Source organism: Barbus barbus (genome assembly GCF_936440315.1).
Source record: "Barbus barbus genome assembly, chromosome: 22".
NCBI lineage: Eukaryota > Metazoa > Chordata > Actinopteri > Cypriniformes > Cyprinidae > Barbus > Barbus barbus.
In genome coordinates, this window is record NC_136750.1 from 22,741,161 (window position 1) to 22,765,981 (window position 24,821).

At 38.3% G+C, this 24,821-nt stretch overlaps 3 protein-coding genes and 1 pseudogene across 6 annotated transcripts; 2 read left to right on the plus strand and 2 right to left on the minus strand.

Annotated features, from left to right (window-relative positions):
* Positions 1 to 597: 597 nt before the first annotated feature.
* On the minus strand, positions 598 to 14,114 carry LOC306888063 (unconventional prefoldin RPB5 interactor-like). 2 transcript variants are annotated; one of them, XM_079446185.1, is made up of 11 exons: positions 13,348 to 14,114; positions 12,155 to 12,189; positions 11,758 to 11,836; positions 8,381 to 8,516; positions 8,200 to 8,291; positions 8,021 to 8,081; positions 7,748 to 7,934; positions 3,184 to 3,436; positions 2,515 to 2,666; positions 2,172 to 2,415; positions 598 to 1,680 (listed from the first exon to the last, which is right to left on the minus strand). In XM_079446185.1, the coding sequence occupies exons 1-11, from the start codon at positions 13,444 to 13,446 to the stop codon at positions 1,498 to 1,500; spliced, it is 1,521 nt and encodes a 506-aa protein (XP_079302311.1). In that variant the 5' UTR covers positions 13,447 to 14,114; the 3' UTR covers positions 598 to 1,497. The 2 variants fall into 2 exon arrangements, with proteins under 2 accessions (XP_079302311.1, XP_079302312.1); XM_079446186.1 differs by having other exon boundaries at positions 602 to 1,680; positions 12,925 to 14,087.
* Positions 13,529 to 16,055, plus strand: LOC306888688 (peptide deformylase, mitochondrial-like; annotated as a pseudogene). Its single transcript has 3 exons — positions 13,529 to 13,631; positions 15,401 to 15,704; positions 15,866 to 16,055. The product of its transcript is annotated as a peptide deformylase, mitochondrial-like (transcript).
* Positions 16,056 to 16,070: 15 nt separating this feature from the next.
* spata2l (spermatogenesis associated 2-like) lies at positions 16,071 to 19,683 on the minus strand. 2 transcript variants are annotated; one of them, XM_079446187.1, is made up of 3 exons: positions 19,456 to 19,683; positions 18,535 to 18,871; positions 16,071 to 18,455 (listed from the first exon to the last, which is right to left on the minus strand). In XM_079446187.1, exons 2-3 carry the CDS (start codon positions 18,868 to 18,870, stop codon positions 17,082 to 17,084), a joined length of 1,710 nt encoding a protein of 569 aa, XP_079302313.1. In that variant the 5' UTR covers position 18,871; positions 19,456 to 19,683; the 3' UTR covers positions 16,071 to 17,081. The 2 variants fall into 2 exon arrangements, with proteins under 2 accessions (XP_079302313.1, XP_079302314.1); XM_079446188.1 differs by having other exon boundaries at positions 16,072 to 18,437.
* A 379-nt stretch (positions 19,684 to 20,062) lies between these two features.
* Positions 20,063 to 23,782, plus strand: LOC306888036 (peroxisomal trans-2-enoyl-CoA reductase-like). The gene is made up of 6 exons (XM_079446133.1): positions 20,063 to 20,286; positions 20,662 to 20,769; positions 20,887 to 21,026; positions 21,232 to 21,328; positions 22,425 to 22,549; positions 22,700 to 23,782. The coding sequence occupies exons 1-6, from the start codon at positions 20,202 to 20,204 to the stop codon at positions 22,874 to 22,876; spliced, it is 732 nt and encodes a 243-aa protein (XP_079302259.1). The 5' UTR covers positions 20,063 to 20,201; the 3' UTR covers positions 22,877 to 23,782.
* Positions 23,783 to 24,821: the final 1,039 nt, after the last annotated feature.

Consider the following 24,821-nt stretch of genomic DNA (forward strand, 5'->3'; position numbering starts at 1 on the left):
AGGTAATGATTCATGTGTTAGCTGTTTAAGCTGGAGATGGCATGGGGGGAAAAAACGTTTTTATGCCTAGATGTTCTAGTGCACCGAGATCTATACCGTCTGCCTGAGGGGAGAAGTGCAAACAGGTGATGTCCAGGGTGAGAGGGGTCTTTGATGTTTTTGTGTTTGCCAGTTTCAACAAATAGTATATTATCTAAAGGCCTTCAATTAAGTTAACAACTCAAAGACACCCTGCAAGATGTAGGTTGGCCCAAAATTTATATTGAAAATTTAACTCTAAATATTTTATAAACCTACTTTTATAGCATTTAAAAAAATGCTTATGTAAAAACAACAAATTTCACAAGCCTAAAAAATGTTTTGGTAACATTTACTTAACATTTGGAGCCCTAGATTTTTTTTTAATAGACAGCAGCTGGTTTTTGCTTTGGTTTCAGATAAAAAAGTAAAAGGCTTTAGCGCCCTCTAACGGCTCTGATTGAACAACACAAAGGAATTGCTTCATCGCTAGAACCGCGACTTCCGGAAATGAATGCTCAAATTTACATCCTGTGTAGAACTGAACCCAAACCAAAAAAAAAGTCAGAATAAACAGTTAAAACACTTGTACAGTCAAAATCATTTATTCATTTTTTTCCTTTTCAGTTATATCAACATTTTCCCAGATTTCACAAAAAAGCTCATGTACAAAGCCCAAACTCTGTAAACAATACAAAACAAGATAAGGGAGAGTCGGAGAAGTTCAGAAGGGATACATTTTTTTTTTGTTTTTGTTTTTAAGCTGACAGAAATTGGCAGCTATTTCATGACCAACATAGGTCAAAGTTGCACATAAATGTCATGAATTAACAAAATGAGAATAAACCGTGAAAGCATTTTCCAAAATAAATCACATCATAGACCACATCACAACAAATGACAGTAGTCATGATGTCACTAACACTACTATTTTGTTTGTTTTGAAAACATTTTAGCATTTAATTTTTTTCATTCTATTTTTTAACTATTATTTATCTAAACTAATACACACAAAAGATACCAACATGTGCAACTTCATAATTTAAAGAGATAGCTCAAACAAAAAAGAAAATTCTGTCATCTAATCAACCTCATGACAATACAAACCTGTATGTCTTTCTTCTGTGGAACAACAATTTCCAACTTCCTTCAAAATAGCTTCCTTTGTGTTCCAAAAAAGAAAAGACATGAAAAGAGGTGAGGTGAGTAAATGACAAGTTTTCATTTTCTGGTGAACTATCCTTTTAAACAAACCATCTGGCATTTTTAAAAAAAAGCATACTTTAGGGAACTCGTTTATAATCTCTATTAATTACTTAAAGAGGAAATAAAATGTCGAGGGTGCATGGCACGGCCAAAAAAAAAAAAAAGACAGATGACCGTATAGTATGGAGGACAGAGGAAGAGGACAGCTAGTGAGAAAGTCAGTCAATAAGTGTTACTGTTAATTCAGAAGTTGTGTGCTGATGAGATGAACTCTCATTTCTGATGTAACCGTGTAGCTTTAAACTTGGACATCCTCTTGGGTGGCTCTTGATGAGCTTCGGGGCCCACCTCCTCCAGCTTCCTCTCAGGAATTGTGGGTAAGGCAGGAGGAGCGATGGTCAGGTGTGGGATGGAGCAAGGCAGGGGATCCTTTTCAATCACTGTGCCTGTAAAAGCCTAAAACACAAAAGACATTTAAATATTCAATGAGAATATTGTTATCTGAGAAAGACATTAAAAAAATATTACATTTTATATAAATTCTGGACTCAGAAGGAAATAAAAATACTTTTGGTCCCACTTTATATTAGGTGGCCTTAACTACCATGTACTTGCATCAAAAAAATAAGTGCAATGTACTTGTGTTCATATCGTATTGCAAAACACTTTTGCTCCTATTGAGGTGGGATATGGGTAAGGTTAGGGACAGGTTTAATGGTATGGATAGATTTAAGGGTGGGTTACGGTGTAAGGGATGGGTCAACCGTGTAATAATATGTAATTACAGAAATTAATTACAGATGTAACTACATGCATATAAAAATCACATTACACTACAGGTTGAATAAATCATTCACAATAAGATCATTAACATACAATTAGAATATAGATTTGGGTGAATTTCCATTTCATGTTGACTTTAACAAACATCAACTAGAATTCTGTACCTCAAAGCGTCCGTTAGTGCGGGGGCTCGTTCCAGTGGGGCTTTCCTCCTCTGTAATGCCATCGCTGGTATCACTGTGTGTGGCGTCATCATGGCTCCACGAGCGTCCAAAAGCAGTACGGCGCTCTTCGAAGTCAGCTGTGCTGCTCTCGCTGGTGTCACTGCACACGCTGTTCTCGCGGCTGCGGGACTTCAAAATGGACTTGCGTGGTACTGGCTCTCCATTCACCAAGTCCACAAACACCCTACAAACAAACACTGTTGAAACTGAACCGATAAAAACAAACAAGCAGCGTAATACATCAATAAAAGTAGATGAATGACGTTTCCCATTAGGCTTTTACCTATAAATGTCTGCTGGGCTTGTGATCTTGTAACTTTCATGAGGAGAATGGCCGTTGCTTTTGCCATTTTTCTTTTTTCGCTTGGCTTGCACCTTTTGTTCATTTCTTTCGCTGAATTTTAGAGTGGTGTTCTTGCCTGTATTTATCCTGACCTTCACAGGGAAAAGGGAAGATGGAAAGAAAGAATTAAGTAAAACTTTTTTATTTTCAAGACAGACAGGACAAAGTAATTCAATGCAAAAAATAAAATGTAAATATATATTACTGTTCAAAAGTCAGGGGTAGGCAATTTTATTTTGTGTTTTACCAAGGCTGATTTTTTTTTTTTTTTTATCAAATTCAGTAAAAGCAGTAATATTGTGAAATATCATTACAATCTAAAATAATTCTATTCTCCTTTTTCTTATTCTTATTCCATTTATCCCTGTAATAACGCTGAATTTTTAGCAGTCAGTACTCCAGTCTTCAGTGTCACACGTTTCTTCAGAAATCATTCTATACTGATTTGCTGCTCAAGAAACATTTCTTATTATTAATGCTGCTTAATATTTTTGTGTAAAATGATACATTTTTTTAGGATTCTTAAAAAAAATTCAAAAGAGCAGCATTTATTTGAAACAGACATCTTTTGTAACATTAGCTAAAAGGTTTATGTAGCACTTGACTAACCTTTTTGAATTCTGCAGTATGAGAAAAGTAGATAGTTGGAAGACCATTGCCTGCTTCTTCATCACAATCTTCCTCCTCATCATCCTCAGGATGCGAGCCATTCATGCCGTTCATCTGACTTGTGATAGATGACGGTACCCAGCCATTTTCCTTCTGATGGCCATTAACCTGGACACCATTGCCACCATCTGCTTCCTTCTCTTCCTCTGAGGAGGAAGTGGTGTCTTCTCCATTAGTGTCTGTGCTGTCCAATCTAGTATAACGGGGAGGAAAACAGACCAAATTTATAAGCATACTATTAAAAAGTTTGTGCAAGAGCTACTTTTTCTGTATGTTTAACTGCATTTTTCAATTTACCTAGAAATATATGCATATGTGGTACGACAAACAGGGTTTTTACACTTTTAGATCAATAAATTCCCATGACCTTACTTTGAAATGTGTGATTACTGGATAAGATTACTGGCCATTTCTTTTTTTTAAATGACATAATTGGGCTATCTGGTGTTGATTTCCAGTTTAATGCTGTGCACCAATATTTTATTGTAAACACTGGAGGAAGTTGAGGTTGGTAATATTTTTTTTTTTTTTTACTTTTTTTGACAGAAGTCTCTTATGCTGCACTTACTTGATTTAAAAATACAGTGAAACCAGTAAAAGTATGAAGTAATATTACAATTTAAAATAACTGTTTTCTATTTAAAATCATTTTAAAATGTAATTTATTCCTGTCATGGTAAAGATGAATTATCAACAGCCATTACTTCAGTCTTCAGTGTCACATGATCCTTAACAAATCATTCTAATATGATGTCGGACGATCTCTACCGAACTTTATAATAGCTTTGAGCTACAAACGTTTCAGATAATGTTGACTTATCCTGTGCTGGTGGCTCTTGTGTATCGTCCTCCAAAGCCAAATAAGGATTTTATGAAAGAATTTTCTGATTTTGTGAGTAGGCTGGTAACACAATTTGACTGTTTTTTTTAATTATTGGGGACTTTAATGTACACTTGTGCGGTGGGCAGGATGTGGTTTCCAGAGAGTTTGTAAATATGATTGACTTTTGATCTGATACAGTGGGTCAAAGGGCCAACTCATAAGTTGGGCCATACATTAGATCTGGTTTTATCTTTTAACCTGCACATTCAGGACATTATGATTGACGAGGTAGTGTTTTCGGACCATAAACCAGTGTTTTTCAATGTATGTTCTTATACGAATGTGAGAAAGTCACTGCCAGAAAAAATATGGTCTCGGAAAATCAATTCCTCAACTAGTGCCGAGTTCTCTATTCTGTATAAAGACTATGGTGAATCTATTTTATCTGAAACATCTTTGATGAATTTAAGTATCGATGAGTTGTTGGAACGGTTTAATTCTGTTTGTGCTGATATTTTAGATAATGCTCCTCTTAAAGCTAAAAGGGGTAAAATTAAACATTTGCCATGGGTTAATGAACCCCTACGGGCAATTAGACAACATGCTCGACAAGCTGAGAGGAGGTGGAAAAAACATAAACTGCAGGTCCATTATGAAATATTTAGAGAATCGTTACAGACATTTCAGAAGGCCTAACATAAGCTAAACATAAGCATTACTCGGATGTTATCACTCAACATGTGAATGAACCTAAAATGTTATTTGAGATTATAAATTCAGTTATTAACCCGAGGCAAACTAGGTATCCAGATCCTTTTATCCTGAATTGTGAAGACTTTTTTTAATGATAAAATTGTTGGTATACATTCTACAATACCGAAATTACAGGTGGTTCCGTCTTTTGACCTGGCTGTGCCTTGTAGCACGGAATGGAGAGAATTCCATCTTATTACCCTTCCAGTTTTGGCGGATATTGTTGTACATCTTAAGGTGATGTCATGTCACCTTGTCTTTTTAAGCAGATTTTTGCTAGTGTAGGGACCACGGTGTTGAACCTAATTAACAAATGCCTTAGCCAGGGCACCTGTCCAGCAGATTTTAAGTATGCTACAGTTCTTCCATTATTAAAGAGGCCTAATTTGACAATAGAGGACAATTTTAGACCGATCTCAAATTTACCTTTTTTAGCCAAGGTCTTAGAAAAAGTGCTATTTAAGCAGGTACAAGCACATAGGATTCTATACCTATCTGCACATAGGGAGTAAATTCAATTAGTGAGCCCTTTCAGTCGGGCTTTAAGTCCTGCCATAGCACTGAGACAGTGTTGGTCAAAGTGTTAAGTGACATCTTTGTTTCACTGGATAATGGCGAAAATGTTATTTAAATTCTGCTTGATCTTAGTGCAGCGTTTGATATGGTGAACCATGAGATTTTAATTAATTGCTTAGAACACTGGGTTGGCCTGTTCTCAAATGGTCTAAATCTAATCTCACAGAGAGATTTTTTTTTTCTGTTAGTATTGGGGGCTGTAATTCTTCAAGATTACATCTTCCTTAGGGAGTCCCACAAGGATCAATTCATGCTCCAATTCTTTTTTCCCTTTATATGTGACCCGTTCTGGCGAAATAAGTCGGAAGTCGCACGGGCTAATTTTGAGCTACAGGCAAAAGAAGAGAAAAATGTCAGCTTTGGTCGAATTTGAGGTTCACAAAAATTAGTTCATTAAGCCCTCTTCTAACGATCCCAATGCTCCAAATAGTAATTAAACATCTAAAATTATCTTTATTTGTACGTTTTCTGAGAGGAGTACCTTTTTTCTCTGCACACTTCTGGACTACGGATACGGCTTCTCACCACAAGTTGTAAGTCTATTGTTGCAAAGCGCAGCATTCCAGCTTTGTTAATATTCATATCGAATTCTCGATGACATGAGTCCAAACCAGTGAAATATGATTTTCAAACCCATGGTGATGACGATCGTGCTGACTGACATTTGCAAAGCATAAGTGCATAAGACGCGCCTTTCCGCGAGCACCCGATCTCCCTTATAAAGTACATTATTGCTAAATATGTATTGGCGAGATTCACATCATAATCTGTTAATAGTTGGGGGAAAATCTGATGCGTAAGATTATATTTGATCCATGCATTACAGTAGGTCTTAATATAGATCTGTCTCAATGTTACATTAAAAGAAAAGACGGAATCACTCACTGTTCTTGATTAAATACAGTCCCCTTTGCCATCTTTGTTCTTGTTTTTAATAAAGATAAAATAAAAATAGCTATATTGTGATTAATAATATAGTAATTATTATTAAGAAAAGAATTGGAGGAAAATATGCAACGTTGCTTGGTGATTCTGCTTTGAAATCTTTAACTCGATTTTTCTCAAAATCAGATCTGCTGCTTCTATTGCCTTCAAACGGCTGTAGCTCAGTCATTTTGTATCTGGTTCCAACAAGTCATATATCATTTTGAAGGTATTTTAATGGACAATGTGAAAATAAAAAGAACTCATTTTTGAAAATGTGCGCATTCCAACTCATTTTGCCAGCACTGGTCACATATGCTACTATTGGGGGCTATTTTTCCGAAATATAAAGTGTCATTCCATTGTTACGCTGATGATACGCAGATTTACTTGCCCGTGAGAGAGTTAAATTCAAATTCACTTGACGCTTTATTAGCATGCTTACACGATGTTAAGGACTGGATGGCTGTACATTTTTTGAAGCTTAACGAAAATAAAACCAATGTTATTGTGTGTGGCCCTAGAAAGCATGATGTGCTTTAGTGCTTGAATGCAACTTCTTTGACTGGTTTTGTTAAATTTAGTGTAAAAAATTTGGGATTTGCTCTGGATAGTGATTTAAAGTTGGACAGGCAAATTAATACTGTGGTGAGATCTTGTTTTTTTTTATTTACGTCTGTTAGCTAAGACCAAACCATTTCTATCTAGTTCAGATTTTGAGAAAGCAATTACGTCCATTGTCTTTTCTCGATTGGATTATTGTAATTCCCTTTATTATGGAGCTGATGTTCGAGCACTTGGATTTTACAGAAAATCCAAAATGCTGTAGCAAAAATGATCAAGTTGGCAAAGAAATATGAATCTGTGACTCTAATATTAATTTCATTAAAGTGGCTGCCAGTACGACTTAGAATTATTTATAAGATCCTGGTACTAGCTCTAGTGTAATCTAGCTCTAGTGTATTTGTCCGGTTTGGTGCCAAATGCCAATTTACACCCCCTCTAGATCCTTGAGATCAGAAAATCAACATCTGCTTTGCCCTACCAGGACAAAATATAAACATAGAGGTGACAGAGCTTTTTCTCGAGCAGGCCCTAAATTGTGGAATGACCTCCCTCAGTCTATTCGATCTACCAAATCCTTAGGCATGTTCAAAGCTATGTTAAAAATTCAAATGGAGAGCTTCTTTAAATGGGTTAATGTTTATATGTTTTTATGTGATGTGGATATGTTTATTTCTGCTATCTTGTGTTTTTTAGCTTGTGATTGTGAAGCACTTTGGGCAACGTGAGTTGTATTAATCTGTGCTATATAAACAAACAAACAAACTAATATGCTGATTTGGTGATCAAGATACATTTCTTATGATTATCAATGTTAAAAACAGTTGTGCTGCTTAAATTTTTTGTGGAAATTCAATATTTTACCGGTATCTCTCATCTTGAAGTTCCTCCTCACGTTCTAGTTCATCAAGTCGAGCCCACAGCTCCTCCTCTGACAGCACCCCTGTCGTTCTCTCTTCATCTCCTTCTTTCTTCTCCTCATCCTCTTCCAGCTCCAACAAATACTCCTGCTTAGGATTAGAGTGGGGTTTGTGGGCCAAACGATGTTTTCCTGTGGGAGCACAATAGGGGGTAAATGATCAACAGGAGACAAAACCACCTGATAACACGAAACCTAACCTGAAAAACTAGAATTACCTTTGGTAACTTCTTCCTCATTTTTAACCTCTTCTCTAATGTCTACAAAATCTCCAGTATCCTGTTAAAAAAAAAAAAAAAAAAGAGTGGACATGATTGTTTCTTCCAGAGAAGAAAACATCAGTATAAGGTTTCCATATAATGTCACACTGTAATGAGGTAATGGTTAGGACACTTACACCAGTAAATTTTTCAAGATCATCTGTAAAGTCGGCTCTGTTCTGAAAGTTCATCATCACTTTCTGTAAGTCATCTAGCGTATTTTTGACATCTGGAAAAATAACACAAATATCAGGTCAAGCTGTATGGATTATTTAAAATTGGTCAATGGAAAATATTAGTAGAAACAAATTAACTCACGTTTCTTTCTGTGTTCCACAAGAGCATCAGCTTGTTTGGCAGAACACTTTGCAAACCAGTTATCCCCGAGGAGCACTGTTAACTCATTAGTGTGAACTAGCTTTCCCGGCATGAAAGCCAAGGGACCAAATGGTACCTATCATGTTAAAAAAATCAGGGCTTAAAGTAATAGCGTCACTTTCATCCTTTTCAAACCTTACAAGTAAAGGCCTGTTCACACCAAGAATGATAACCATAATGATAATTATACTGGTACCATATCAACACGTCCATTATAAGCACACACTGCAATTATGTTGCCTGTCACTTTAAATGCTTGAGCTCTGATCGGCTGTTAATGTTTTTATTGTTCATCAGCTAGAAAAAATTGCTTAAATTAATTCCAACTATACTGTTCCTCTATGTCACTATTGTTATAGTTGTGGTGTGAACTTTCCTATTCTCATAGGATAACGCTTATCTCAGGGAACCGAGGTTACGCGAGTAACCGGAGCATTCCCTATCAAAAGGGAACTCCTGTTGTGTCGTCATTTTTCATTGATGACTACTAATGGGGGAACGCATCCAGTAGCGCCATGCTATAAGCAGAAGCAGAACTAAGCCTGCTCCGCTAGCTCAGCTCAGGCACACTCAGAGTGGGCCTCATGAGCCCAAGCTATAAGAGACCCGAGAAGTATCTAGGGTCTGCTTGTCATAAGCCTTATCCGCCCGAAGGGAGAAAGAGCACTAAGCAGATAACACCCGTGCCTGCAGGGCAGGGATGTCCAAACTGTAGAATCTGATAAAGGTCGACGGCAACGACCATCCGGCGGCCGCACAAATCTCCCCAATAGAGATTCCGTTGGACCACGCCCAGGAGGAGGCCATTCCTCTCGTGGAGTGGGCCTTCACACCTACAGTGGGGCAAATAAGTATTTGATACACTGCCAATTTTTTTAAGTTTCCCACTTACAAAGAATGGAGAGATCTGTAATTTTCATTGTAGGCACACCTCAACTGTGAGAGACAGAATATTTAAAAAAAATCCAGAAAATCACATTGTATGATTTTTGAATAGTTAATTTCCATTTTATTGCAAGGAGAACAACCTTACAGTTGTTGGGTCCGAACTCAAGACAGGAAGCACTGATAGATGGGGCTTGCAAGTCACCCACTCGCTTGACCGACTCTAGGGCCAAAAGTAGAGCGGTTTTCAGCGTCATGACCCTTAAGCCAGCTGTTAGAAGCGGCTCAAAGGGAGGGCCCTTGAGGGCCCTGAGGACTATAGATAAGTCCCACGTCGGTACAGTCTTAGGGCGAGGAGGATTCAACCGCTGAGCACCTCTAAGGAACTTAACAACCAACTCATTTCTGCCAATAGTCTGGCCTGCCTCGGGAGAATGATTCACTGCGATAGCTGCCGCATAGACCTTAAGCGTGGAAGGGGTGCGCCCCTTGTCCAGCAACTCTTGTAGAAAAATAAGCACGTGGGACACGTCACATGAAATTGTATCCTGGTTACGTGCTGAACACCAGTCGCTGAAGACTGACCACTTAAGGGCATAGAGACGCAGTGTGGACGGAGCTCTAGCCTCTAAAATGGTAATAGTCGATCAACCTCCCATCGAGCAGCCAGACATGAAGGCTCCACAGTTCCGACTGGGGATGCCAAATCTTGCCTTGCGCTTGTGAGAGAAGATCTCTCCTCAGTGGAATTGACCACGGTGCTTCAGCCAGCAGATGGATCATCTCTGGGAACCAAACTTAGTTCCTTCAGAGGGGGGCCACGAGAAGGAGAGAGCACTTCGTTTCTCTGATCTGCCTGATAACCTGGGGTAGCAGGGCAATCGGAGGGAATGCATACAGGCGGGTGTTGGGCCAACCGTGGGCCAGAGCATCCCGCTGCTTCGAAAAATAGGTTGGGCAGTGACGGTTGTCTTTGGAGGCGAAGAGGTCGACCTCTGCCTTGACGAAGACTGACCAAATCAATTGAACCATCTGAGGATGTAGCCTCCATTCCCCCGGAGCTATATTGTCTCTTGACAACATGTCCACTCCTTGGTTCAATGTGCCCGGCACATGAATCGCTTATAACGAGAGGAATTATTTTTGTGTGGGTGGGTGGGGAACAACTGCGAGCTGTCTTCGAGGGGATTCCGGCGTCCGCGAGAATTAACCCTCTTCCTCTCCGCACGCAGATCAGGATGGCTTCTGAGGCCCAGGGTCCAGCGCTACGCGAGGGCGGGGGCCCTGACACTTGGGGAAGGAATACCTCTTCGCCCTGATATCCGTGAGGTTCAACCATAGGTTGCGCTCCAGCACCACCAATTTGGCCATGGCCTTGCCCACCGCCTGCGTCGTTGCCTTGGTAGCACGCAGAGTCAAGTCCGTGGCCGTTCGGAGCTCCGTGAACGTGCCATGATCTCGGCCAGACTCGTCCTAATCACGGAGAAGTTTGACCTGAAATACCTGGAGTACGGACATAGTATGCAGAACCGGCCTGGCCAGCTGCTGCATAGGTTCATCCTGTCATCCTGCAGGGCTTTGAAGGATGCGTTGCCGTCTTCAGTCCACGGCTCGTCGGCGGAAGCAGATGTGCAGCCACCGCCTCCTCGAGAGGGGGGAGCTTGCAATACCCTTTTTCCTCAGCGCCGTCAACGGTGGTGAAAGCTGCTGAAGTGGAAGGGCTTACATGCGCCGAATAAGGGGCTAGGGAGAGCGGCGTGCACGAGCGCTGGGCCGATGCAGCACCGCTCGTGCCCGAGACAGCACTTCCACTGTTTCTTCCTAAGAGGAGATGGGGGAATGGAGCGGGGAGGATCACCCTCATGAAAAAGGCAATCCGCGAGGAGGTTCATGTCCTCACAGTGAGGACACGAAGCCCCAGCGAGTGCAGCCTCTGCGTGGGCGACGCCCAGACATGCGACGCACTCGTCGTGCCCGTCCACGTTGGGGTCCCTACACTCGACGGCGGGAGCAGTGAAGAGCAGCATAGCTTCCTTGCTTTCTTCTTTGGCTTCTTGTAGAGTCAGCGAAGAGAGAGTCTCGTCGCTGAAGGAGAAGATTCTGATGAGATGGCGCTTTGGGCCGACTTATATAGCAAGTCGCCCCCCCAATCTGGCTTCAGTAACAGAGTAAACAGGAGTTTCCCCCATTAGCAGTCGTCAATGAAAAATGACGACGCAACGGGAGTTCCCTTTCGATAGGGAACAATGATTATTAAAGCTATATGGTTATAGTTATCCTTTATGTAAACAGGTCTTACAATAGCCTAAAACAGTGTGAATAATACTCTAATGGTAATTAAAATATTTTGTTTCTCAGGCATAGAAAATGTTTGTGTATCTAGATGTGAAGATTAATTTGGGTGTGTCAGTAATTGAAAAGTGTCACCATACCATAATATCATAAGACAACTTGTCAGGCAAAGTCCTGAGGCGATCTTGAAGAGATTCATAGTCATTTTCCACTTTTTTCCTAACAGTCAGAGAAAAATTACATTGACATACAAGTTCTATTTTTGTTCTATCTACTGACAATCTTTTTAAAATACTGAAAAGGAATATAACAAAAGCCTGTCAAATCTTGTCATAACCATCAACATCTATACAGTGATTCACAGTATAAATAGCATTTCCATTCCAAATTTAAACCTTCAACAACCAATAAACAACCAATGACAAGCTAACATAAGTCAATGAATAGTCACAGTCTGAGAAACACTGACATGAGACATTGATAATAACGTTATGCATGTCTGAGACGAGACTTGTTAAATTGCACGAGGACACCCACCAGTGCTCAATTTGACTTCTGCAATCTTTCACCACCTGTTGTGGAAACAGACACAATTTGTCATTTCATAACCACTGAGACTCCCAAAATGCCACAGACAACCAGTGCCAATCACTACTAAACTATCTGTATTATTCTGGTAATGTGAATTGGCCATTATAGAGAGAGTGAACAATAATCCAGAAAGTTTCTCATGAGATATTGAGACAAGGTACCCTGTAACACATTTATGGCAATGTCAAAAATAGTCTGTAGACTCAGCTAATAAGTACTATTGCACAAAATTAAACCCCTTTAGGTACATTAGGATTATTTGCACTTAAATCATTTTATAATAATTACCCTCTATTATACATTACATACCCTGTATTTTTTCGAACTTCCTTTCACATATACATATGTGTGTATATAGTGGTGGTCAAAATTATACATTGAGGTGCAATAGGAGCCAGATATGTTCTTTAAGAGATTCACCCACCAATAAAACAACATAAAGCATGTCTAACAGCATGCATTTTTTTTTCTCATTTTCTCTCTTCTTAAAGACTGATGCTGAGGGCAGTGCAACACAGAACTTTCCAGATCTTCTAAACAAATATCTTCCCGTCTTGTTGACTTTAAATGAAGCAGTACAAATGTATCATATCTGGCCAGCTGAGGTTTATCCTCCAATGTCAGCAAATAGGTAAAAAGACGCTGTTTGTTTGCCTTCCACCCACTCATATCACTCAAAATACCATGCAAATATAAATAGGCCAGTTAACCCTTACCTTCACATGGAGTCATTTCACAGCATGTAAACTACCTACTGTAGCAGTACTGTATGCTTGTGCTTGCTGTGTGCATTTTAGCAGCGTGGATCGTTTTCTAGCTACTATACATTAATAATTTACTGTTAACATTGCTTAGATACATTGCTTATAAATATGTACATGCATTTTATTGCAAAGTATCAGAAACAAGCAAAAGCAAAATATCTGTTTGAAGTCAGCTAGCCAACAGCAGCACGTGATACACAAAGAACTTTCTAGAGAACGAAACGCGTAATACTGCGATTATACTGCAAAAAAAAAAAAAAAACATAAACATACGACAAATGAATCGATGCTGATGATTAATCACGTGCATGGACATTAAGCTTTGATATCTGCAGGAATGCATTGGTGGTATATAAATTAAACGTTACTCTTGACCTTTCTGTGCTCCTGTTTTAACCTCTCAACGCCTTTGGGCAGATCTTTAGTCCGTTTGACTTTTCCAGTTGCAGCCATTTGGTCGTACAAGGATGCCATCCACAATAAAACAAGGCTTTTTTGTTTAAATAGCCAAACACTGAATGCTCAGGGGTTTGAAGTCCTATAGAAATGTTTATGAATGCAATTGGATGTGTTGCACTCAATCTGTCGCCTCGTAGTCATCAATGAAGCAGAACAAGTGGTCCAGTATATCGAGATTGAGACCATTTCACACGTGCATGGTACGATGTCGATGTTATCCCAAAATTTCCCTTTGTTTACAGTCCACCGATGGCCTGTTTCCCCTGCGCCATGTTCATCTAATCACGGATGTAGCACGTACTCTGGATATCGCTCTCCCTACTACAACGATGCAAACACGTGATCGCCTACTGCTCCCATTTAATTTCACTTTCATTTATGAATAACAAATACAAACGTTAAGATAAAATACATTTCCCAAACCATTCATAAACTAAAAATAACTGTCAGCATAGAATTGCATAAATAAGACAACGTCTACTGTTATCCTCCTGCCATAATGCAACACGAGTAATTACGTATGAGGAAAAAAGTACATATTTCATATATATTTTTTTTATAAAACGTTCTGTTAATGGTAAGATTTGTTTGATTGAAAACGTAGATCGCTGAGTAATGCCCTTATATGACCGGAGGAGTGTCCTTTTAACGTACGTGTAAACAATCCTCACGCTGACGATATCACGTGACTTTTGAAACTGAGCGAAACAGGAAGTTGTAAACTTTGAGGAAAAAATTTAACTAAATGATGTCATTTTTGTTTTTGCACAAGATAACATTGATTCTAGAAGTACAATTTTGTTTCTTACACAACTAATTATTTTACTTGGAAAGTATCATATTCATGTAAAGAAATGGGCTAAAGCTAAGCCAAACTGTGAACATTTTATTAAAGAAATTAAACTATATGGTACCAATTTGCACAATATTAGAAACAGAAAAGCTAAAAAGACCTATTAAGCATTATGTCAGTTTAATTTGGTTAATTAATATATATATATATATGTATATATATATATATATATATATATATATATGTATATATATATATATATATGTGTATATATGTATTAGTTTGTATTTTGTATTAATATGTACATAATTGCATAAAAAAAATGTTAACAGTAGGAAAACAAAAAAAACAGAAAAAAAACATTTTTTTTTGTCCGTGTTGTTTCAGTTTTAACCGTTTCAAGATATGAATGATCTAGGTATCTAATCTCAGCTACTTTATAATAAATCACATTATAATTAAATAATTCCACAATTTAATTTTCACCCGGATACTTTTATTTTGAAGAAAAGACAAACTCGTTTTCCAGAATGGTCTGTCCTCACATTGAAATGCTTCTATGGCAAGCCGTTTTAACTTTTATTCCTTCCCAGGATATGAATTCTTGATATCAACAATTTAATTCTTGATATCAAGAATTCGCATTTTAACTAGTGAAAATTGAATTGTTGATATCAAGAATTAACATTGTTACTAGTGGAAACGTTTGAACCGAGGGGGCGGGACTTGTTAAAGCATTGTTTACGTCTGTCGTGAAAGTAGGTCACGGTAAAGTGTGACAGTTAGCTGGTGGACAGCATTTCAGTAAGTTGGCTTTCTCAAGCCAACCTAATAAGCTTAAGTAGAAGATCAGTAGGTTGGCTTTCTCAAGCCAACCTAACTAGACATTCACTAGTTGTCATGCAGGTTTATTGCATTAATAATTTTTTTGTATTTGTTGACGTGACTCCCAAAAGTCCAGAGTTTTGCGACCTTAGGGAGGCGGGTTGGATTGTAGCGTGGTAGAAGACAAGTTAGGTACGCAGGTGCTAAACCATTTAGGGCCTTATAGGCAAGTAATAATATTTTCTAAATGATACGGAACTTAATAGGTAGCCAGTGCAGAGACTGTAAAATTGGGGTAATATCATATTTTCTTGACCTGGTAAGAACTCTAGCCGCTGCATTTTGGACTAGAAGTGCAGAAGGTCATAAAGACCCTGGTCAAGGTGATGAGGAAGCTTGAGTGTGTCGGCCTGAGTGCACCCCAGATTGGTGTTCCTCTACAAATACTAGCCTTGGAGTATCCAAAGAAAATGCTGGAAGACAGCTCAGTCACTTCTATTGAAGCTCAGGGTCTGGTGGTAGTGCCTCTTATGATTTTTGTAAACCCACAGTTACGTGTACTAGATGGACGCACCGTCATCTTCCAAGAGGCCTGTGAAAGCATCTGTGGGTTTTCAGCATTATGTTCCACGCTATGTGTCTGTAGAAGTCTCAGGTAAAAGTGCAATAAAATGTCAAAGAAAAATAAAAAGTAATAAAATAAGATGACTCAACATATATTAAGTAACCCATACCTTGACTTAAAACCATTGTGGATTTACTTCCTGATGTTCTTAAAGTATCAAATCAAAACAGATGTTTTTCTTTTTTCCAAAGGTCTTAATGAGAAAGCAGAGCCTGTCAAGCGAGCAAGCGAGTAGATGGCCGGCCAGAATACTGCAGCATGAAATGGATCGTCTTAATGGAGTGTTATATATCGATCACATGGACAGTAAAACTTTCATCAAGGTAAAGTGGGAAGAGTATAATGAATAAAAAATCTGGGAACTTCATTGCAACTTTACCTTTGGAATTCAGAGAAAATGGATGTCACTCCTGTGTTATCTAAAACAAGCATTTAATCACATTTCACACCCAGAAATAATTTTTCACATTGAGCAAGCAAGCTACAGTACACTTTGCCTTTGCAGATAGCATATGGAAATGACAACTTCATCTGCAATAGTAGGACATTTTTTGTAATATAGGGTGACTGTATATCTTCTTTATTCTAAACTGTTTGTAAATAGTTTAAACTGTCCAGGTTTTGGCTTTGTTTTCATACTTTCTGAAGGTAATGACTGAAAAGCATTCTGACCATTAGTGTGCAGGCATTGTACATATTCGACCAATCATTGTGTGCGAGAAGGTGGGATCTATAGAGAAAAGTCAAAGCAATGCAAATACATGCATATATGTAATGCAGAGAGCACATCAATAGGAAAAGAAAGCCAAAATCTGGACATTTTAGGCAGTTTAGAATTCCCGGTCAGGACATATAAATATGAGCATACATATGGTCACTGTATGTAATAGTAATATTTAGAATTTAATTTGAATTATTTGAAGTACAGGCAGAGTTCTGTTTTAGATCATTTATTTTTACATTAATTCCATTAAACAATCATAATAACTGACATGTACATTACATTTAATAATTATATGGCAGTATATCACCCTAAACTACAGTGATTGGTTGGATTTGTTGCTAAGACCCAAAACCATAATTTTCCAATAACTGAACACATCAAATATTGGAGTGGCCATCATACAGTTTCACCAATAATAGACAGTTATGAGCAGTGTTACTGTATGACATACATTAGTAAGAGTTAGTCAACTCTACAGTGAACTTTATTTTCCTGTAATATTTGGCTCTTATCAATACATAAAGACATTTCAGATATCAAAAATCAAAAGTGTAACAGATTGTCATGTTTATATTACCCAGTATTTCAGACTTACTGCAATCAGCAAAATAATAACAGGTTTAATTTGGAGATTAAAAACAGTGTCTTTAACCAGACATGGTCAACACTGACACAGAGTTATTTTAAACAGATGAAGAGCTGGGGAAAGACTCTCCACAACTACATACCATGGTATTTTCATAGCAACACCGTTTGCAATACACAGCAAAACAATATCTGCATACCTGCAAGGTGGTAAATTCAGAACTGAAGCAAGTGAAACAGTGTTTTGTAACATTTTTTATGTTGTGTTTTTGAGAGCATTGTCGTCGATCAGGACACCAAGAGAAATGAAAGACTTTACAAGTGAGGCATACAATTTCAGGCAAAGTTTGGTAGCCTTTCCAACAATATTTGTGATATAGTATTGGTGTTTTTGAATCACCCGTTTCCTGGGAGTCCTGCTTATAATATGCAGCAGAAAGACATTTTTGCCTCTTCTGAGCATTCACTCTTTCTCCTTGAGGGGGTTGTAATTTTCCTGTTGGCTGCACATTGTGTTTTTGAATTGTGCATTTTTGAATAACTTTACAGTTGTGGTCATGGATACACTGGCATTCATGGCACACCAAAAATGAATCGGAAGTAGAATGGACCATACAATGATGAGTCTTCATGGAATCTTTTGATTTTTCCTTTGCCAAACTAAGCTGGTCTTCTGTTGAATAAAGGTCTTCAGTTGGATATGAGCATAGAGCAAAGGTGTGTCCTTTATCTCTACACTGCTTGTAATGGATACAAAATGGAGTGTGAATATCTTTGCACAAATCACACTGGTACATATATATGTTTTCTGGAGAGATACATTTGCACATCATTTTTGCTGCTGCCTGTCTCTGGGCATCACTTTTAGGTTGATCTTCACCATAGCTTTCTAAAGGACCTGGGTTGTTGTTGAGTGATCTCCTCTGCCTTGCATCCTCATTATTCCCCAGGTCTGACTGCGAGGGCTCTTTCTGTAAAGGCTTGCTTAGATTAGTCTCTTTCTGTGTCATATAAGAAGCTTGAGGTGGTGAACAAGAAGTGGATGTCATGTGAGAAGCATCTGTCTGTTCCGTGTACAGATCCAGCTCTGCGTCCATGCCACCTGCCATGATGGCGTCTGAAACACTAGCAGCATCTGACTTTCTCTTGGTGTTCTCTAATGCCATTTGAAGACTGTGGCCTGCCTGCCTCTCTTTGACTAGCTGTAGAACCCACTCCACACCTCTGTCCACAGAGCTCAAGGCCGAAAGTAGCAGCTGGCACTCCATCCGAGCAGTGAAGAAACCACATGCAAGACTGAGTAAAAAATCAGCAGGAACTAGTTTGGAGTTCAGCGCCAACTCTTCTTCTTCATTAGGACTTGAAGCTTGGTATCCAAGCAAACCAAACAGCTCTTTAGCCTGATGAAGTGTCAGTGCAGGTTTGATCAAATGGGTGAACATACCTGAAAACATCTTGTGAAAAGAAATAGACTATTTTAAAACAAACAAAAAGTCATTGAGGCTGTTAAAAATCTAACTCTGTAGGTGGAGCACCAGTATTTCCACATACCTTCACCAGTCTGTACTCTCTTCTCCAGGGGTAGATGTAGAGGTTTAATGCTGCGAGCTCCAACACTTCAAAGGCCTTGGAAAGTTTCTCAAGCCCCATTTGGCCAGTTTTAGAGGGAAATGCATGGAGAGATTTTTCCATCACTGCCAGTGAATCTAATCCATGTAGATTGTTTATCTTCTGGGAATTGCCATTGTGAAGGAGCATCTCAACTTCCTTACAAAAATCCTCATCCCTGCATACCAAACTAAGATCCCCCTTCTCAAGTCGTCTCTCCAAGTTAGTCTGGTACCTATTGATGAGACCATCCGCTGTCTTTCTATGAGCAGAATTCATCCTAGAAGAAACAACATTGTAAGTTTATTAATTGACAACCAAATTATAATCAGTATACATGACAATAATCACAAGAGATATACATAAACAAGAAAGTTTCTATTTTGCATTACGCCATTAACATGGATAGTCGAGCGAAGAGAACTAAAAACGATATAAAAATGTCATCTAGAGATGATATATCTATATCAATCTGACTAGTAATTGAATATATGTGGAAATGTAGACTATAAAAACCATCTATAATCCTACGTATAAATCAACAGACAAAGTGAAAGTGATCTACCAAGATCGAAAGCACAGTTCCGTCAGATTATGTAAAACCACCGTCTTACAAAATTCTGTAGTTATTAGATATAGATTTTTAAATTAATATTTAGTGTACAGCACATTGTTGAACAATAAATAACATAAACTACGCTAAATGTTTAAAGACTGCGTATCTTGTGCCTTTCCCAAGCAAAACCACCGCCACAGGTATTTTCCCAACTGACTCGTTAAATTTAAATCAACAAAGCGCTTGACACACTAACGCCGTTCACTTTAGACTGTAACGAATTAACTAAATAAACTACATTTTGTTACCTGACCAACGTTCAACGCCCAAAACAAACTGCTTTGAAGAACGTCGCTGTTTCCCAGTGGAGAAACTTTTTTGACATCACTTCCGTATTAGGCTCACGTGGAGATTTTTAGGGTTGCGGTGTCGTCAAACTTTATAAACTAATAAGTAAATAAAAAATAAATGAGTAAATATAAGAGTAGAATTTTTTTTTCATATATGAAAAGTATTCATATCAATCTTGAGTTCCATATTCCTATCCAAGTATTAAATAAATTAAATTTCTCTAATTTTGTGAATAAAATAATTTATACCAATTTATTCGTAGTTTATATAACTATCAATGTGCAGTTTGCAATGATAATTCAATGTAGTATCTCTGTTATAGATCAGTGGTACCAGTGATAGTTCACAAGAGGGCGCTATAATAATATGATAGAAACTGCTGGTAAATCAGTCCTGACCCTGGTATCTAACTTAATTTATTCTATTGGCAAGATGATATTACTGTTATTTACTACAGTATAAGCATTTTTTTTTTCAATTCAACATGTATAAATTTCCTGTAAAATAGTTTATTTGAAACTAATATATTTGTGATACAGAATAAAGGAATGCATAATTAGGTGGGCGTGTCATTTGGAAGGGGGCGTGGTCTTCTTGCTGCGGTTCGATTTAAAGATTTTGAGCAGCAGGAGACATGAAGCCCATAAAGCATAATCAATCTCAGACGTCTGCACTGCTGCAGCGGTTGTGTGTTGTGTGAGCGATGTCAAACGGGGACAGGGTGGTTTTAGCGCTCGGTGGAGCAGGAACTGTCGGCTCCGGGATTGTGAAAGCTCTCCTGGACAGAGGTAAGAGCATATTAAGTATTTACACTTAATATATATGTAATAGTAAGCATTATTTTTATTTAAAATATTTATTTTTTATAATTAAGTAAATGAAAAAACTTCCTCTGAGAGCACTGCCCAGCTCAGATTTTTCTAAACATATTGCTTTGTTTAAAATTTAATTCAGTGCAGTTATGAGTAGGAAAGCATTTATATGCTCCGCCACTATTAGATGTTTTTAGGTTAAATTCAGATCTCAGTTTTGATTCTGTAATTTTAATTGATTGAACTTTTTCTTTCTTTTACTTTAAATGATAAAAATACATTTCTTTGCATAAATGTAATTTTTGAAAGTTCTGCATTGCATGTGTGGTAACTATGCAAACACATATTTAGGTTTCAAGGTTGTGGTGATCTCCAGAGACAGCAGCAAGTTGGAGAAACTCAAGGGGTTTGTTTCACCTAGCACAAAAAGTAACCTGACCACTTTAGTGGGAAATGTTGGTAAGTGTCTTTTGCATGTTTTTTTGTTTTTTTTATCTTTGCAACTCCAGACATTTTGAGGCCTCATTGATTTTGGATTGATTGTGACTGATGAAATACTCTCCTAAAATCTATCAGGCTCAGAAGAAGGAGTGGAAGAGGTGAAACAGGTCTTGCTCAAGTCTGTGGGTAAGATCACAGATGTGGTGTCCTCTCTGGGCTTCAGCTGGTGGCAGGGTGGTCCACCTCACATCCAACCCCTCAAAGAACTGCAATGGGTGAGAGCAGCTTTTACCCTTGCAACCCCTCTACAATATTAATCCCAATATTGATCCCTCAGCGATTCTTTATACTTTCTTATATGACGCACAACATTTGACCATCCCCATTTTGTGTTCTAACTCCGCTTTCATTCTTGGGTTTGCTTCTCCAAATGATCCATCATCATTTGATTGCTCAAAACTCTTCGTCTCTGATCAACAGGTTATTGAGACTCTGCTTTTCAGCACCTTTGTGTCTTGGAAAGCGTTCTTTCCCCTGGTGAGAGATGATCCTAACTGCACCTACACGTTCATCACAGGTACATCACTATTTGCCTACCAAAACATATCTTTAGTTAAAGTTATGTAGTTATATGTGGAAAATAATTGTGAGTGCATATAAATGAGCATTAAAAAATCTACTTGAGTCCACATTAATCACTCAGCAAATTCAAAACACAAATCAATTAAACAAAATCAATGGTTAGATAGGTGGTTAAATTTTTAGGAACGGCAACAATGCATATACTCTTAAAAATGAAGTTTCTTTATGGTTCAATGAAGAACATTTACCATCCATGGAAACCTATTGCCCAACAGGTTTGTTATAGTGGGAAAAGTTTAGTCAGGTTATTACAATTGTTTTTACACTAAGGTTCTTTTGCCAGCTGTTTGCCATCACTGCAAAAGAAAGAAAGAATAAAAACTTTTGGAACCCGAAGAACATTTATCCTCCATGATGGAACCTTTCCAATTTACTTTTTTTTTTTTTTTTTTAAATAGTCGAAAAAGGTTTGTCTGGTTAAGAAATAAATGGAAGAAAATGGAACAAACATATTTGACCCTGGACCACAAAACCAGTCATAAGGGTCAATTTTTGGAAATTGATATTTATACATCATATGAAAGCTGAATAAATAAGCTTTGCATTGACGTATGGTTGTTATGATAGGGCAATATTTGGCTATTTGAAAATCTGGAATTTGAGGGTGCAAAAAAATAAAATAAATCAAAATACTGAGAGAATCGCCTTTATATTTGTCCAAATAAAGTTCTTAGCAATGCATATTACTAATCAAAAATTACGTTTTTATATATTTACGGTGGGAAATTTAGAAAATATCTTCATGGAACATGATTTTTATTTAATGTCCTAATGATTTTTGGCATAAAAGAAAAATCGATCATTTTGGCCCATACAGAAGTATATTGTTAATATACCCCAGCGACTTCAGACTGGTTTTGTGGTCCAGGGTCACATATACATATATTTTCTGAGAAACATTTCTATAAGAACCGTTTAAAAACATTTAAAATGAAAAATTTTCTCAATCCACAAACCCTTATGCAGGTGGATGTGGCAACAAAAAGTAAATGATTCCCCCTGCTTATCAAGATACGTTCTGTGTTATACAGGAGGAGCTGGAGAGAAGTTGCTCATGCCGGGCACAGGGTTCCTGACCATAGGGGCAGCCAGCGCTCTTGCGTTCTGTCAGGTTCTGCGTGAGGAGTACTCAGAGGTGCCATGCAAACTCAACCAGGTGTGTCTCATCAAACTCTCCTCAACACAACGACAAGCTCATGGGGTTATATTCTGGCCATGACATGCACACTCACTGTAGATGTGCTTAATTAAATGTCATGAAAGTATTTGTTCCTCTATGATGCCTGACTTAATAATCTTCCATCAGGTGAAAATCAATACGGGTGTGGCGGCCCCAGACCGACTGGCCCCCGGGTACCTGAACCACTTGGATTTAGGGGAAGCTATGGCTACGCTGATAGAGCGCCGCAACACGTCCCACACTGTCTTCCCCGTGAGCTGTCCTGCCGATCTAAAAACTGTTCTCTTAGAGGGCAGTCTGTAAGCAAGGCCCATCGGATTTTCCTCTGTATTCACTTTATCCTGTTAGTATGCGTGTATTGTTTTATTGCATGTCAACAATGCATTTCTGTATTGAAAATCCCCATCTTTGTCATAGTACAGTCATAGCCTTGAAATACTCATTGTGCTCAAAACAAATCAATATAATAACCAGTGGAATGGCACAGATGCTTTGGAGTGCAGCTGAGCGTAAACGCAGCCCCAGACATGTAAGCTTGACATTGAAGAAGAGAGACACGTGTGAGAACGGATGTAAAAGCAAACTTGGTCTTTTCTGCAGTTAGAGAAAGTGAAAAAACATGGCAGGTTGTTGGCACACTCTCATCCCCGTAGCGTGACTCCCTGCCCTCGTTCACTCAACTTATCTGGCTGTTGCTTCCGCGGCTCCAATTATTCCCAGCCGTGTGGCCCATAATAAGCGTGTGAAGGGGCAAGGGGTTTAGAAATGGCTGGCCTTCAAACATTGTTGTCTTTGTTTGCTGTTATCATGATATTTGCATAAAAGCTTTAACGATATGAATGTAAATTTGCTATTAAAAGAATCTGGATTCAGTGAAGAAAGGAGGCGAGAAGGCTGTGGTTTTGCTTTGCATCAGCTTATTAAAGAGAGAGTTTGCTTAAAATTGAAAATTTTTCACATTCATGTCATTCCAAACATGTATGATTTACACTATTCTTGAAGAAGGAAACCCTTATAGGTTGGGATTGACATGAAGGTGGGTAAACCATCCCTTTAAATCCGAAGTACAGACCAAAAATTCTGTTCACACCACCAAAACGTTGTCTCTGTTACTCGGTTTAGTACTTGTCTGAGTGAAAACAATTCATGGGCGCATTTATATTGTGTCGGAGGAAATTAAAATAATAATAAAAAAAGAAAATCTCCCAGACTCCTAGTTTCTTTGAAGTAGTAACCAACGTGACCTGAGCCACAAAGCCTAGGGTGTGATCTGACTTCAGTTGCCTGGATTTCATTAAAACCTGGCTTGGATTCCTCATTTCAAAAATAGTTTGGGAATTGAAAAATCGAAAACAAAGTATCCACTTTGGCAACCAACGATGTCCCTTTTCGTGAGACGGTACACTTTGAATGCCAAAAAGACATTGTTTCTCATCAACATTTTCAAACTCAGAACTTATTCACTCTCATGTCATTCCAAACAGCATTTGTTTTTCTTCAGTGGAACACAAAACTGAGATTTTGAACGACATGAGGGTGAGTTAATCACAATTTTCACTTTTGGGTGAATTCATTTAAATTTTATGAACCGTTAAAAAGAGAAACTAGGATGCAAAATCTCACAAAGAGTGAGAGTGAATAGGTTATGAGCAACCAACTGGCTTTTATATGCAATTTTGCAAAATTTAATCATCCATTTCTACGGATCAAATTAATTGCATACAGATCAGGGTTTGCAAACTTTCCCGAACCACTCTTGCTGTGTTTTGGCGTTTAACCCAAAGGTTTGTCACAGGTTATTTTGGGTGCCAGCTCCAAAACACAGACAGGAATTAGGGCATTCATGTAGAGGGTCGAGACAAGTGGACTGGAAGATATTTAAAAGGCCGCCCACAGACAAAGTCACACAGTGAAGCCATTAGAGTAATCGTCATCCACACAGAGGGTTTTCTAGGACAGAGGTTAAGCCTCCTGATTCAGAGTGGCATGTTTTCTCCTTCGGCCCGGAAACTTTCAGAACAATCCAGCCATCTGCCCATCAGGGAACTCTGCCTCCCTCCGAGCAATCGCTTCTCAGCGATTTCCTCGCCCTTCGAATTTTAATCAATCGATTAAAAGGTATTGAAAAGCATGGAAGAATTAAGAAGAAACAAAAACACACCCCAAAGGGTTACATATGCCTTTATTGTTAGAAAATTCACATGCCATGCACTTTTAAACCATGCCCATGAGCATAATCCAATCTTAA

Bases quoted from the DNA above. Each gene is read 5' to 3' on its own strand.
- LOC306888036 (XM_079446133.1), top strand. From the start codon at position 20,202: ATGTCAAACGGGGACAGGGTGGTTTTAGCGCTCGGTGGAGCAGGAACT. The intron at 20,770-20,886 runs GTAAGTGTCTTT...AAAATCTATCAG, and splicing joins CACTTTAGTGGGAAATGTTG to GCTCAGAAGAAGGAGTGGAA. The intron at 21,027-21,231 runs GTGAGAGCAGCT...TCTGATCAACAG, and splicing joins CCCTCAAAGAACTGCAATGG to GTTATTGAGACTCTGCTTTT.
- spata2l (XM_079446187.1), bottom strand. From the start codon at position 18,870: ATGAATTCTGCTCATAGAAAGACAGCGGATGGTCTCATCAATAGGTAC. The intron at 18,456-18,534 runs GTATGTGGAAAT...GTTTTAAAATAG, and splicing joins GAGAGTACAGACTGGTGAAG to TCTATTTCTTTTCACAAGAT.
- LOC306888063 (XM_079446185.1), bottom strand. From the start codon at position 13,446: ATGGCATCCTTGTACGACCAAATGGCTGCAACTGGAAAAGTCAAACGG. The intron at 3,437-7,747 runs GTAAAATATTGA...CCGTTATACTAG, and splicing joins CTTCAAGATGAGAGATACCG to ATTGGACAGCACAGACACTA. The intron at 2,667-3,183 runs GTTAGTCAAGTG...TTCCCTGTGAAG, and splicing joins ATACTGCAGAATTCAAAAAG to GTCAGGATAAATACAGGCAA.